General features: G+C 59.4%; 1 protein-coding gene across 1 annotated transcript; it reads left to right on the top strand.

Annotated features, from left to right (window-relative positions):
- Nucleotides 1-315: 315 nt before the first annotated feature.
- Nucleotides 316-12,041, top strand: KDM8 (lysine demethylase 8). The gene is made up of 7 exons (XM_032842609.1): nucleotides 316-801; nucleotides 2,276-2,442; nucleotides 3,200-3,332; nucleotides 5,473-5,517; nucleotides 10,333-10,482; nucleotides 11,273-11,365; nucleotides 11,466-12,041. Exons 1-7 carry the CDS (start codon nucleotides 316-318, stop codon nucleotides 11,628-11,630), a joined length of 1,239 nt encoding a protein of 412 aa, XP_032698500.1. The 3' UTR covers nucleotides 11,631-12,041.
- The last annotated feature ends 813 nt before the right edge of the window (nucleotides 12,042-12,854 follow it).

Here is a 12,854-nt window from a genome sequence, read left to right as displayed (position 1 = left end):
AGTTGGATTATTTGTTTTTTGAGTGTTGAGTTGTGTCGGTTCCTTATATATTTTGGATACTAACCCTTTATCGGGTATGTCATTTGCAAATATCTTCTCCCATTCAGTGGGTTGCGTTTTAATATATATTTTTAAACTCTCAGTGGTTGACGTCTTGGCCACTGGATGTCATCACAGATCAAGCTTCCCCCCATCCCAGTGTGATTTTATGAAAAACTACAAACGTACGTATTTAGGTTTGCAATTTGGTGTTTTGGCCTAATTGTTCTTTCTTCCCTCACCACCTTCATCAGGCTAGGCTGGCAGAGGGTCGCCATGGCTGAAGACAACCGAGAGACCCTGGCAGGAGCCAGAGCTCTCCAGGAAGCCCTCTGGGCACTCCTGCCCCCCACGAAAGAGGAGCTGGTGCCGGAGCTCGGGGAGAAGGTGGAGCTTGGCGTGGCGCGGCTACTGCAGGAGGCCGCTGAGCTGTTCTGCGGGGGCCGCCGGAGCGAGTGTCTGCAGGCCAGCGAGGCCATCCTGGACTACTCCTGGGAGAAGCTCAACACGGGCCTGTGGCGGGACGTCCACAAGGACTGGCGCCGCGTCTACGCCTTTGGCTGCCTGCTGAAGGCGGTGTGTCTGTGCGATGAGCCCGGGAACGCCCCCGCGGTGGCAGAGGCCCTCAAAGTCTGTGACATGGGCCTGCTGATGGGGGCGGCCATCCATGGGGACATCCTCATTAAAGTCGCTGCTGTCCTCCAGGCGCACCTCCCCTCAGGAAAGAGGCCCGGCCCAGCCCAGGAGCAGCCCAGCCCAAAGGTATCTGGGTGGGGTTGTTGCCTGCCACACCTCACGTGCCCCCACAGCCCGCTTTTTTCTAGAAGGGAGGAGTCAGCTGTCCCCAGGGCTGAGTCCTGGCAGCATGCTGACCTCTGGCGGGAAAGAGCATCTCTGTGGATTTAGAAATGGAACGGCTTGGTCTGCTTTCTCGGTTTTTTCCCCCCACGTTCTGCAGAAGCAGTGCCATTTCAGGAGAGACGGAGGGGAAGCTTTGCGGTCCCCGAGAGCAGCAGGTCAGAGGGCTCATGTGGGCCCGCCTGCAGGCAGTGGTAGCCCACACCTTCCAGACTGTTCTCGGTCAGCTTGCTGAAGCATCACCCACTTTCCGGGCTGCCTCCGGGCTCCGTGGCTGGTCCGTCCCGCCCGTGAGGGCCTGGCGTGGGTGGTTCCTGGTATTTGGGGGCGTGAGGAACACGGCGCAGAGCTGAGGGCGGTGGCAGACAGCATTCAGGCCCTGGCGCTGGGTGCAGCCCTAACCTCTGGGCGTGTGTGTTCGCCAGGAGGAAATAGGTCTGTGACATAGGAGTGTGAGAACACAGTCCACCTCACCTGTGGGTTAAAAAGAAAAAAAAGGCAAGAACAGGGAGATAGCCAATTTTGGCTATGAAATCCTCAGAGGAGGTTTTCTGTGATACCCGGTGCTGCTAAGGACGCTAGGGGGCCATGGGCATGGTGTGTCGGTTGACCTTTCCGGGGGCAGGGCAGACCTGCCTGTGCCCTCGGACCTAGGGTCTGCCCTTCCCTTTCCCATGCCAAGTCTGTCCCAGGGGAGCATGGAGGTGGGCCCCATCCCCAAGGTGGTGCTCATGGCGTGGGCAGCGTTGGGCAGTATGTGCAGCTGAGGGGGACGGTAAGCTCCAGAAGGGCCCATTCTCCTGGAGCCCGGGTTCTAGGAGGCTGTCGACGAGCGTCTTGTCTCACGTGGTGAGAAAGGAGGGCAGGCAGCGTCGCTCACATTGATAAGGGCAGGTGTGACAACCAAAGCGAGGGTGTACAGGCTGGAGAGAGTGACTTGCTCAGGGCATCCAGTTGGCCGGTGGCTGAGGAAGTTCTGGTGCAGCCACTCCCACTGGCTCACCGAGACAGAGACCTGCTTTAGCTGGGCTGCTTGTCCCCGCGTGTCCCTGCCGGGGCAGTGGAACCTGGGCCAGGAGCACGTGGTCACGGAAAAGAGTCCTCGGATACCAGACGGCGTTTGGGATGGTGACTTTTCCTCTCGCGGAGTTTCGGTGAAAGCCGTGCGTTCCTTTTCTGATCGAACAGACACTTGAGCTGGTAAAGAGAAAAGGCTGGGTGTTGCCAGAATGAGCAGGAGGAGGTGCAAGGACAGCGCGGGCCCCTGGTGCTGCTGTCATCAGTGACAGGGAAGCTATCCCGCTGGGGACGTGGATGTCCAGCGCCTGTAGCGTTAACTTCTCCGCGCTTGTTTCCACTGTGTTTGCATTCTAAACAGAAAGCGAGGAATGACGGTGTTCCAGTTCCAGATGTGGCATCAGAGAGACCGGTCCCCCGGCTTCGCTGTCCGTCCCTCCAGCATTTCAGGAAGCAGTTTCTGGCTCCCGGGAGGCCTGTGATCCTGGAAGGCGTGGTGGACCAGTGGCCGTGCATGACCAAGTGGAGGTGAGTGGCTCTGCCCGTCGGCAGCCCCCACTGCACCCAGAGACTCCTGGGTGCCTCCCTGCGTCCCAAGGACATGCAGCCTCGCACGCATGTCCCGACAGTCCACTGGGCAGTGGCCGGCGTGCCGCAGCTGCGAGAAGGAGCAGGGGTTTCTGAGAGTGGGGGATCGGGTCCGCGGTCTCCCGTGGGGTTTGGAGGGAGTAGTTCCCACCAAGGCTGTGTGAAGAGTTGTGGCTGCAAATGTTCATGATGAGTTTTACTATGGACCTGCCACCCGGTCGGCGCTTGCTGTGTTTTATCTCTGTCCTCCCCAGTTCCCATCGAGTGGGACAGGTACGGTCATCACCCTGGCTTACAAGCGCGGTGAATAAATAACTTCCTGGAGGTCCCCGGCCGGTGATGGGCAGGCCAGGCCCCCTTCAACTCAGACTCCAGCACCCCCGTTATGCTGTCTGCTGTTTGCTCAGAGGTTTCTCTGTTCAGACACCAGGGAAGCAGAGAGAGAACTGGGAGGCTGTCGGCCAGCAGGGCAGTAGAACCGCCCAGCCAGAGCCTCGGCAAACCAGCCTCCCCGGATCTTTCTGCAAAGCCATCTGGTACTGGTGGGCACGTCACCCCATGTGTTGGTGCCCAAGTACCCCCCGCCTGTGAAGAAGGGGTCACAGCAGTCTCTCCCTGTAGGGTGGACACCAGAGGAGGCCAGCATGGCCAAGTGCCCAGCAGGTCTTAGGCAAAGCCACACGTATCTGTCTCCTAGTCTGGAGTATATCCAGGAAATTGCCGGCTGTCGAACTGTCCCAGTGGAAGTCGGTTCCAGGTACACAGATGAAGAATGGTCGCAGACTCTCATGACGGTCAACGAGTTCATCAGCAAATACATCCGGGATGAGGTATGTCGTCGTGCCTCCTCGCCTCAGAGCTTCCCAGATGTCCCGGCGCTGCAGGATGAGGATTTGGAGGGGCTGGTGGGGGGCCAGAGCTGGACGCTGACTCATTTCAGCTCCTTTATTTTTCCCCCTGGTACAATTCAGTGGTGTTTTTTTTGTTGTTGTTGTTGTTTTAAATTGTCTTTGTAAGATTTTGCAACCATCTCCACTAATTCCAGAACATTCTCATCACTCCCCCAAGAAACGGTGTAGCCATGAGCGTCACTTCCTCTTCCACCCTCCCCCCATCCACAGACAACCGCTAACCTGCTTTATGTTTCTGTGGATTTCCCAATTCTAGACTTGGCATAGAAGCGGACTTGGACAGCATGTGGCCTTCTGTGTCTGGCTGCTGTCAGATCCGCACTCTTAGGGTTCCCTACTGTGGCTGTCCCGGGCTGTGGACACACCACACTTTATCGCCAGCTGATGGCCGTTCAGGTGGCCTACATTGGCTGATGTGAAGATCGCCACTGGACACGTTCCTGTCCAGTTTCTGTGCAGACGTCTTGTTTTCCTTCCTCTCATGTGTATACCAGATATGGAATCGCTGAGTCACACGGTGACTCTGTGACCATTTTGAGGAACTGCCAGACGGTTTCCAAAAGCAGGTCTATTGTGTTATCGTATCACATTGGTCGCAGTGAGGGCCGGGCCTGGCCTCCGCTTCCTGAGGCCCGGGCGGCTGGGAACGTAGCCCTTGTGCCCTGGAGCTCCCGAACCGTTCCTCTGGGCTTAGGCGGGGAAGCCCACACGCGGCACACAGACCTGGATGTCCACCCAGCCTCCGCGGTCGTGGCCGCCCCTCCTGGCCCGGAGATCAGAGTCCTTCCCGAGGTCGGGGAATTCCGAATCCACGGTCTGCGACTGTTCCCCACACTTCCTGCAACCCACACCCGAGGCAGCCTCAGCCCCAGCCCCGGGAGAGTTCAGATTCAGTTTCATCATGGGGCCGCTGCAGTGCAAGGGTCCCCGGGGGGTGGCCACGTTGGCTGACGGTCTGAAACACGGAAGAGTAACACAGAAAGCTCTGAGCGCAGCGTGGTCGGCGCCCAGCTAACCTGACCTCATCTTTGGTCCAGAATCTCCGTGAGAGCAGAGATCCCACAGATGGGCCCTGCCCACCCGGGAGGCCTGGGTCTGGCTTTGTTGTGACTTATGGAGTCGTCAGGAAGAGAAGGGAGTGAGGGAGAGGGCTGGAAGCACGGAGTCTCGAGGGATTCTAGAGCGGGGCCTCACATGGTGTGAGCCTCTGAGCCCATGAGACCCGGGCTGGCTGTGCTCTGGCTGTGGCTGGGGGGAGCGGGGCCAGCCTCCCGCGGGCTCCAGCCCCCAGTGACCCTGCCAGAGCCCACACCACCCCCCGAGAGGGCCTGAAGCCTTGTGGAGCCCGGTTTGTAAGGCAGCGATCTTTCCATCCGTCTCATGGTGGAAATGTTCACAAAACGCTCGTCTCCCAGGAGTGCAGGCTGGGAGGTAGGAAATAGCTACTCAGTTGTGCTGGGAAGACAGTCGGTGGTTAATTTTGGGAAAATAAGTGGGCAGAAGCTATTAGAATTTAAAATACACACAGTCCTTGACTCAGTTGTTCTATTTTGGGGAGGACATATAAATACAAGGACCAGAATATTGGGCTGTTGGCGGAAACAGTGGCTAAGGAACTTGACTGCCTAGCACCTGGGGTGGTTGAATTAATGAGGCATCCTACCTGCAAAGTGTTTGTCAAAAAAAAGTACAGACTCACCTGAGCAGCTGTTCGTGGGGTCGTCATTAAGTGGAGCGAACATTTCAAAGTAATAATAGGATATGGTTCCATTTTTATTTATAAAAGAAATCCTCAGTGGGGAGAAGGCAACAGAGCCCGGGGCCAGTCCCTACAGAGGCAGCCCCCGATCCTGAGCCTCCCCAAGGCCCAGCCCTGCCTGCGAGGGGCAAAGAGGGGACCAAGTGGGGACAGGACACAGTGGAGGGCTGTTGCCAGCTGGTGGCCCGCGGCTGGGGTGCGCCGGACCTGGGAGCTGGCGGGACAGCAGCCCCCGAGGCTGCTCCTTACGACTCACCAGGCTTTTTCTGTGTCACTTCTGGTTTCTCTTCTGCGGATTAGTCGAGGGACGTCGGGTACCTCGCGCAGCACCAGCTCTTTGACCAGGTAAGGCTGAGACCACGCTCCTCTGTCCTCGACCCTGACATCTTCTTCCACCTCCCTGCCTGGGCTTCAAGCCCAGAAGGCAGGAAAGGCTCTAGCAGCCTCGTGGGCCACCTACGGGGGTGGCATCCACGTCCCCCTCGCCAGCGCGCAGCAGGTGGTGAGCAGGAAACTGGCCGTGCTGACCCCAGGGCCACAAGCCTGGGGGGCGGGGGAGGAGGAGGGGAGGGAGGCCATGGTGACGGAAGGAGGGGGCCCCATCGGGTAGAGCCAGGAGTCGGAGCAGGTGTGGCCGGACCCGGAGGAAGGATCCTGGGCAGCCAGGTGAGGGCGGCAGGCTCTGACCTGAACCAGAAAGAGCAGGTCGCTGCTGTCCTTGACTGTGGGTTTTCTCAGCGTTGGGGGGTGGGGAATCCTGGCACCATCCTTTTACCCTATCTCCGTTGTCTGCTCACGAGGCCGTCTCCCCACGGCTGGGCTGGCACGCTCCTGGCAGGGGCTGGGTTCGGTTCCTCTGGGTCCCCAGCCCTGCTTGGCCAGACCGAAGACCCTTAGGACAGACTGGCCGAACGAAGGCTGTAAGCGGAGGGGGTCTCGGGCTGGGGTGGAGGAGGAGTAGGGCACACCCAGGCTGGAGGCAGGAGGACGTTGCCGGGAGAGGCCCCCTGTGCATCGAGGCTCGGGGGCACAATCTGGAGCGGGCCTCATGTGCTGGGGGCGTCTGCCGGCCTGGGAGGGTGCGTTCAGAAGAGCAGAGCTAGAAGGCGAAGAGGGAGGCTGGGCCTCCACATGGGCAAGCCTTGAAGGCCAGACCAAGAACTCGGATGTATCTGCAAGGCAGTGGGGAGCCCTAAGAGGTTTCGGAGCAGGAGGGTCCGAGGAAGAGGAGGTATTATGGGGAGATCCGTCAGGAGAGCCGGGTGGCTGTGAGGGAGGGAGCCTGGAGGCAGAAGTCCTGTGCCGGCTCCTCCCTCACGGTCGGTCGGCCTGAAGAAGGGAGCATCCCCGGCCACCGGCGTCCCTCAGCGCCCTGGGAGGGATGGAAATGCAGGCTCGGTCCCAGCCCCCACCCTGGTGCCCAGCGAGGAGGGGCACTCACGACACGGTGGCGGGACCCCAGGGGCTGCCTGGCAGCGAGAAAGCGAGGGTGTGCCGCGGGCAGAGGGAGCCCCACCCCGGTGGGGACAGGACAAAGTGCCTCAGAAGGTGAACAGCACTTGGGGGTGGTCCCACGGCGTGTGGCTTTCCGCAGTTTGCAGTACGTACACTCACCATTGCCAGAAAACATAGACTCGATTTTTAAACGTAGACGCAACAAAGTAAAGTAGAACCCGGTTGCCTTTGCGTGTTCGGAGCCGTCTGGTTAGGCTGAAATAATCTGATGGCTTATCCTGGGGAGGCCATGGACTGTTTCCTTCCGTCCACCCCCTGCCCGGGCCCGCAATCACTTCACTCTGTCCTGGGAGCGGGGGCCAGAAGGCTACACCCCCTCCAGGCTGGGCTTCCTCGTGAGCCCCTCTGCACCCTGCCCGGGGTCCAGCCCTGCGGGGGGACGGGGTAACAGTCACGTGTCCCAGTGGACCTGAAATCCAAGTGCGGCGGCTGGTGACAAGCGCCCCCAGGAGAACCGAGCCGCCTTGTGGAAGAGGCTGGGCGGGAAGGAGGACTGTTGAGCGCCGATGGGTCTCCAGAGGTGAGACTTCAGTGGTGACCTCCAAGACCAGCAGCCTCCAGCCACGGGGCAGACCTTTTGCCCATTTTGTACTGGGTTGCTTGCCTTTTGAGTGTTACGAGTTCTCTGTACACGTTCTGGGGATAAGCTAGTTGTCCACTGTAAGCACCATATTTTTATGCCTGTCTTTAACTCTTATTTTGTCTCGAGACGAGGGGGGCCTGCCAGCCGGGGAGAGGGAGCAGCAGGAACGCACTTGCCCCTTGAGCGGGGCTGGAGCCGAGCACCCGGCGGGAGGGAAGGAGCAGGCGGGCTGGAAGAGGAAGGACGGTCATCTTCACGCACGGGGCAGCGTGGGAGGACTGGAGTGTTTCTCAGGACTGGACGGGAGGCCCCAGCCTGGAGGGGAGTGGAAGGTGGGCGGGTGGGGAAGCGGGAGCCGCCCTGGAGGCTGCTGCCGTAGCCCAGGGAGAGCTGATGCCCAGGGAGGCGGATAGGTCAGCATGGGAGCCGGGTGGGCTCCTGCACGCAGGTGGCTGGGCGAGGCTGGGGGAGCAGGAGCAATCTAGGAAAATTCTAGATTTGAGACCCGAGTGTCCATTCAGTGGAGCCAAGGGTGATGTGTCAGTCGGGCCAGAGCCGCCATGGTGGGGCCCAGCAGGGCAGGACTTGGCCTGGGTGAGGACAGGGTTATGCCCCGAAGGGGGAAGATCTGGGTCAGTCGGCCCGAACCACAGCCAAGGGGGAGCTGGGGCGTGAGTGTGCTGTGTCGGCCCCTTGACTGGGGCTTCTCTCTTTGCCTGTCCTGACAGGGGACTCACGTCCTGTTGGGGCTGTGCCAGCCTCCAGGAGCCTGCGCACCCGAAATTAAAGGGGCCGGAGCGGGTGGGGGCAGGGTGCACTGAGCTCTTCCCCAGGCCTCCCGAATTAGGATCCTGCCTCCTGCCCTCTCCCAAGGAAAGGGCAGTCTGAGCCAGCAGGCCCCTACTGTGCCATCCCAAGTGACCAGCCTGTCCCCCCAACCACAGTCACACCTCCCGGGGGCCCTGTGAAGCCCCAGGTAAACTCGCCTCCCTTTTCCATTTGACTAGAACAAGGGGAAGCAGTTTTAGAAGCAGAAGGCAAAGTGCCCGATTGTTTTTAAGATGAACCAAGACCTTGAAGACATTTTGTCTTCTGGAGGACCTGGGTCTTTCTCTTGGGTTCCCAGAGGTGTGTCTTCCCTCTGCTGCCCAGAGTGCCACTTGGCAGGTCCTGCACTGCTTTCTGGGGCCTTCTCTGCCTCCACGACGCTCAGTGGCTCCCACCCAAAACCTCTTGCCCAAAAACCTCTTACTGACTCTTCTCCCAGGGACCCCATGTTGTGGAAGATCGTGGTCACCACACTAGGCCTTCCTCTAATTATCGGCCACATAGTGGGAGCATTCCTTCTCTTGGGGGGAGTCTCTGAATCCGTGGCCAGTGGCTCTGATTACACCATTTGATCAACCAGTCACGGTCCAGAAATCCTGATGATGTCATCAGGGACCAATCAGCTTCTGAGCATTCCACAGGGCCGGGTTCAGTGTCCTCCCAGCAGGAAGCAGCCGTGTGTGACAGAGCCTGGTGGTGATGGAGAAGCAGGACGTTCCCAGAGGCCTTTGGGGTCTCCTGCCACCCCCTCACCCCATCCAACAGGGGACGCCAGATTGGGAACTTGTACGTCAGCCCAGAGCAGTGGACACAGATGCATTCCTCTCTTTCTGCCCAGGCTGTTTGAGACAGAGCAGCCTGAGGTCCTGCAGCGAAAACACTCCAGCCATTCCTAAGGATCGATCAGTGGCTTCTGGGCCAGCGCCCTGAACTTGGGGCAGCTATGACCGAAAGAATGGCAAAAGTCTGCCTGCAGCTGCCCCTTCAGGGAGACGCCCTCGCAAAATCCCTGAGGAAGGTAGCAGAGGGGTCCCCCCTGTCCCCTTGCCACCCATTAAGGACCAGACTTTGGTTTCTTTGGGTTTTCCCTGAGCCTCCAAGCCACCCGCTCCCACAGTAGGCAGTCTTCGAGGTTTGGCGCTGCATGGGGCCGTGGGGGCCTGGCATCCAGGGGAGAGAACCGGCGTCTGACGGTGAGGAAACCGCTCCCAGGCCAGCCTTAAGAGGGCCCAGCCGGGGCTGCACCCAGCGGAGCCATCCCACGGCCCCCTCGGGGTGTCTGGACCCCTCACCAGCCCAGATCAGGGGTGCTGGGGTCCCCTCTGCTGGGTGGGGAGGATGCAGGGCTAGAAGAAGTCTCCAGAGGGGATTACACACTGACTGAAAGCCCCTCTTGTCGGCGGGGTCGGGACGGCGGTCTGCCTTGTATGGAACAACTTCTATGTAGTGTCTGGGTTTTGCTCTTTGATTACTTGTGTAGCTTACATACTGGGATCCTTATTTTTCCTTGTTATCTCGTGCGAGCTCTCCACAGTAACCCTCACGTACTGCAGTGCGGGAGTTTCTCCCTTTATTGGCCTTTGTATTCATGAACGTGTTCAAATGCACACGGGGTGACCGCTTTCTCCTTAGTCCATTTTGGAAAAATCTCCCTTTCCAGAGATTTGATAAATACCCAACCCCACTTTCTTTCTGGTTTTTCCTTCATTTGATTTTTCAAAAACGTGGCACTTGGCAGAACGTTGAGAGCTTGCGTATTTTTAGGTGCGGAACAGTTTTATCAGGTTTTCAAAAAGGAAACGAAGGTAAAACGCACATGACAGGGAAACAAATCTGGAAATAAAATTATATACAAGTCTTTTCTAAGGATTATATATTTATTTTTCTTTCTTTTAAAAAAAAAATTGTATTTATTTGAGAGAGAGAGAATGAGCTCGCTTAGGGGGAGGAGCGGAGGGAGAGGGACAGGCACGGAGCCCAGCATGGGGCCTGATCTCATGAGATCACAGCCCGAGCCGAAATCAAGAGTCAGATGCTCAACCGGCTGAGCCACGCAGGTGCCCTCGTGTATTTATTTTTTCAGTTGGTTTTTCAGTTTCCCCAAAGTAACAGGCAGACGAGGTCATATTGTCACGTGAAAGGGCAGTGTGTGTCCCGTGAGATGGTCCGTTGACTTTGGGGCTGGTGCGTCCCTGGCCAGGGCTCGGCCCCCACATGTGCTCTGACCCCCACAGATCCCGGAGCTGAAGCGGGACATCAGTATCCCCGACTACTGCTGCCTGGGCGACGGGGAGGAGGACGAGATCACCATTAATGCCTGGTTTGGTCCCCGGGGAACAGTGTCCCCCCTTCATCAGGACCCTCAGCAGAACTTCCTGGTCCAGGTGGGAGTCGCTCCAGAGTGTCGGCCTCCCCCCGCCCAGCACTGCGTGGCCTGGCCCTGTTATCCATGTTTAAACTCCAGAGACAGGAGCAGACAAAAGTGAAAACAGAGAGATGGTACCAGGCTCCCTGTGGGGCCCTCCTTCTGGCGGGGGCTGCTTCCAGGTGTGGTTCTGGGACCAACAGCCCCTGGGATCGGGCAGAGCAGGGCCGGGGAGCTGTATCGGGACAGAGCAAGTGCCCTCATGGTGCCTGTCCTCTGCCCTCCCCACCCACCACCCCCGCCCCGCCCGCCATCCATCAGAACCAGGCTGGTTTCTCCTGCCAGCACCTCTCCTCAGATAAGCCGCTGGATGGTGTCCTGAGACCCAGGCGGAGTGGGTGTGTTTACTGCAAGGGAAGGGGCACCTGTTGTAAAACCTCCTTTTTTTGTAGGTGGAGAGGTTTAACAGATGAGAACATTTTTCTAGCCCAGAGGCACTAGAATGGCTGAGAGCCGGGGCCCCAGATCCACTGCTTGGCGTGAACGCCAGCCCTGTCACCTATCCGCTTGGTGACCTTGGGCTGCTCAGCTAGCCTCCCTGGTTATTGATCCATAATATATTTGGAGGCTAAACCTATGCTTGGCCTGGAACGGGGGCAGGGATGGGGCAGTCTGGGTGCAGGGAACAGCACATCGAAAGGCACAGAGAGGTATAGGAGGCTGGTGTGTTCAGGGACCTGCGGTCAGTGGGTGGGGGGCAGCCGTGACACTCGGGGCAGCAGCAGAGTGACCAGTGACTGTCTCCCCAGGTGATCGGCAGGAAGTACATCCGGCTGTATTCCCCACAGGAGTCAGAGGCTTTATACCCGCACGAGACGCACCTTCTTCATAACACGAGCCAGGTGGGTGCTTGGAGGCCCCGAGTGTCGCTGCAGGTCCTCCCCGCCCCCCACCTACCCCCTCCTCGGAGACCAGGCAGGTGACAAGTCGGGTTTTCTTCAGGTTGACGTGGAGAATCCCGACCTGGAAAGGTTTCCCAGGTTTGCCGAGGCCCCGTTCCTGTCCTGCGTCCTGTCTCCCGGAGAGGTCCTGTTTATCCCGGTTCAGTACTGGCATTACGTGCGGGCTCTGGACTTGAGCTTCTCGGTCAGCTTCTGGTGGTCGTAGCCAGAGTCCGAGGATCTGAGACACATTCCCTGCTCTACCCCTGGTCCGGCACTGGCTCCCGGCATCTAGAGACAAGCCAGACTCGGCCTGTGCCGGAGCCTTCACTGGAGACCCCTCTGGTCACTGGACAGACACAGGGTGAGGGCGTGGCAAGGCGCAGGCTCCAGGCCAGCGTGCAGCAGAGGCCGGTGGGTGAGATCCCAGAAGGACGTTCCAGGCCAGCACTCCACCCGGAGACCCTGGGCATCATGCGGCCTGAGGTGCTGGGGCCACGGGCCGGCTGTGCGCAAAGCTGTAGAGGGTGGGCTCTGAGGTCAGCTGCCTGGACTGAGACCCCGCCCCAGCTTCCCTGCTGTGGAAGAGTTGGGATACTTCACTGTGTGTGCGTCTCCGTGTGGAAAACGGCAGCTCAAGCACCTGCCACGGAAAGTTCGAGAGACGGTGCACAGAGCCCGGGCGGGTCTGTGAGCATTAGCTGCTGTCTGAGCTTAATAATTACTGTGATTGCCACCGACTTGTTTGTCCTGTTTGGCCTGACAGGACAGCCCCAGCCCACAGACTCTGGAGGGGGCGCCGGGCACAGCCCAGGCTCAGCCCAGCCCTGCTGGCTGTGGCGGGGTGGTGGGGGGGGGTCTGGGGAGGTTTCTGTTGTCCCTGTGTGCGCTTGGCCTGACCCACGGTGGTGGCCGTCTCCTAGCCTGCGTTTTCAACTGCGCCCCCTCCTGGCAGCCAGTCCCCACGTCATGAAACCACCGTCCGTGGCCCCCAGGACCCCCCTCCTGCCCATCAGTCTCATTCATTACCCCCTCGCAGACAAAGCCTTCGCCCAGGGGAGCGGGTGCCCCTGCAGGGGCAGGTCAGCTCCACGTCCCCGCAGCGCCAGTGCCCAGAGTCTCCGAGGTCCCAGGGAAGATTCTGGCAGGCTGGGAACCGGTGAGGTGCGATCGGGGCCTGGCTGGCATGTGCCTCCCTGGGTAACCAAGAGCTAGGCAGGGAGGCATCAGCGGTCGGCTGGAAGTCTAGCCGCCCGCATCCTCCGCAGGCAGCCGGGGCCTCTGAACTTCATCACATGGGGCTGGGGGCTCCACGGTTTGGAGCAGGGGGACCGTCCATGCATGCAGTTGGCAGGCTGTTGGCAGACGAGAGGGAGTCCGACACCTGCGGGGAGACCGTGGCGCGGATGGGGAGTGAGGTCAGGGCGCGGCAGGGGCACTGGGGACAGTG

This window comes from Lontra canadensis, unplaced genomic scaffold (assembly GCF_010015895.1).
Source record: "Lontra canadensis isolate GAN:19392208 unplaced genomic scaffold, GSC_riverotter_1.0 scaffold132, whole genome shotgun sequence".
NCBI lineage: Eukaryota > Metazoa > Chordata > Mammalia > Carnivora > Mustelidae > Lontra > Lontra canadensis.
This window is presented reverse-complemented; position numbering and strand designations above follow the sequence as displayed.

Coding starts and splice junctions, on each gene's coding strand:
- KDM8 (XM_032842609.1), top strand. CDS start 316: ATGGCTGAAGACAACCGAGAGACCCTGGCAGGAGCCAGAGCTCTCCAG. Junction 802..2,275: donor AGGAGCAGCCCAGCCCAAAG/GTATCTGGGTGG, acceptor CATTCTAAACAG/AAAGCGAGGAATGACGGTGT. Junction 10,483..11,272: donor AGCAGAACTTCCTGGTCCAG/GTGGGAGTCGCT, acceptor CTGTCTCCCCAG/GTGATCGGCAGGAAGTACAT.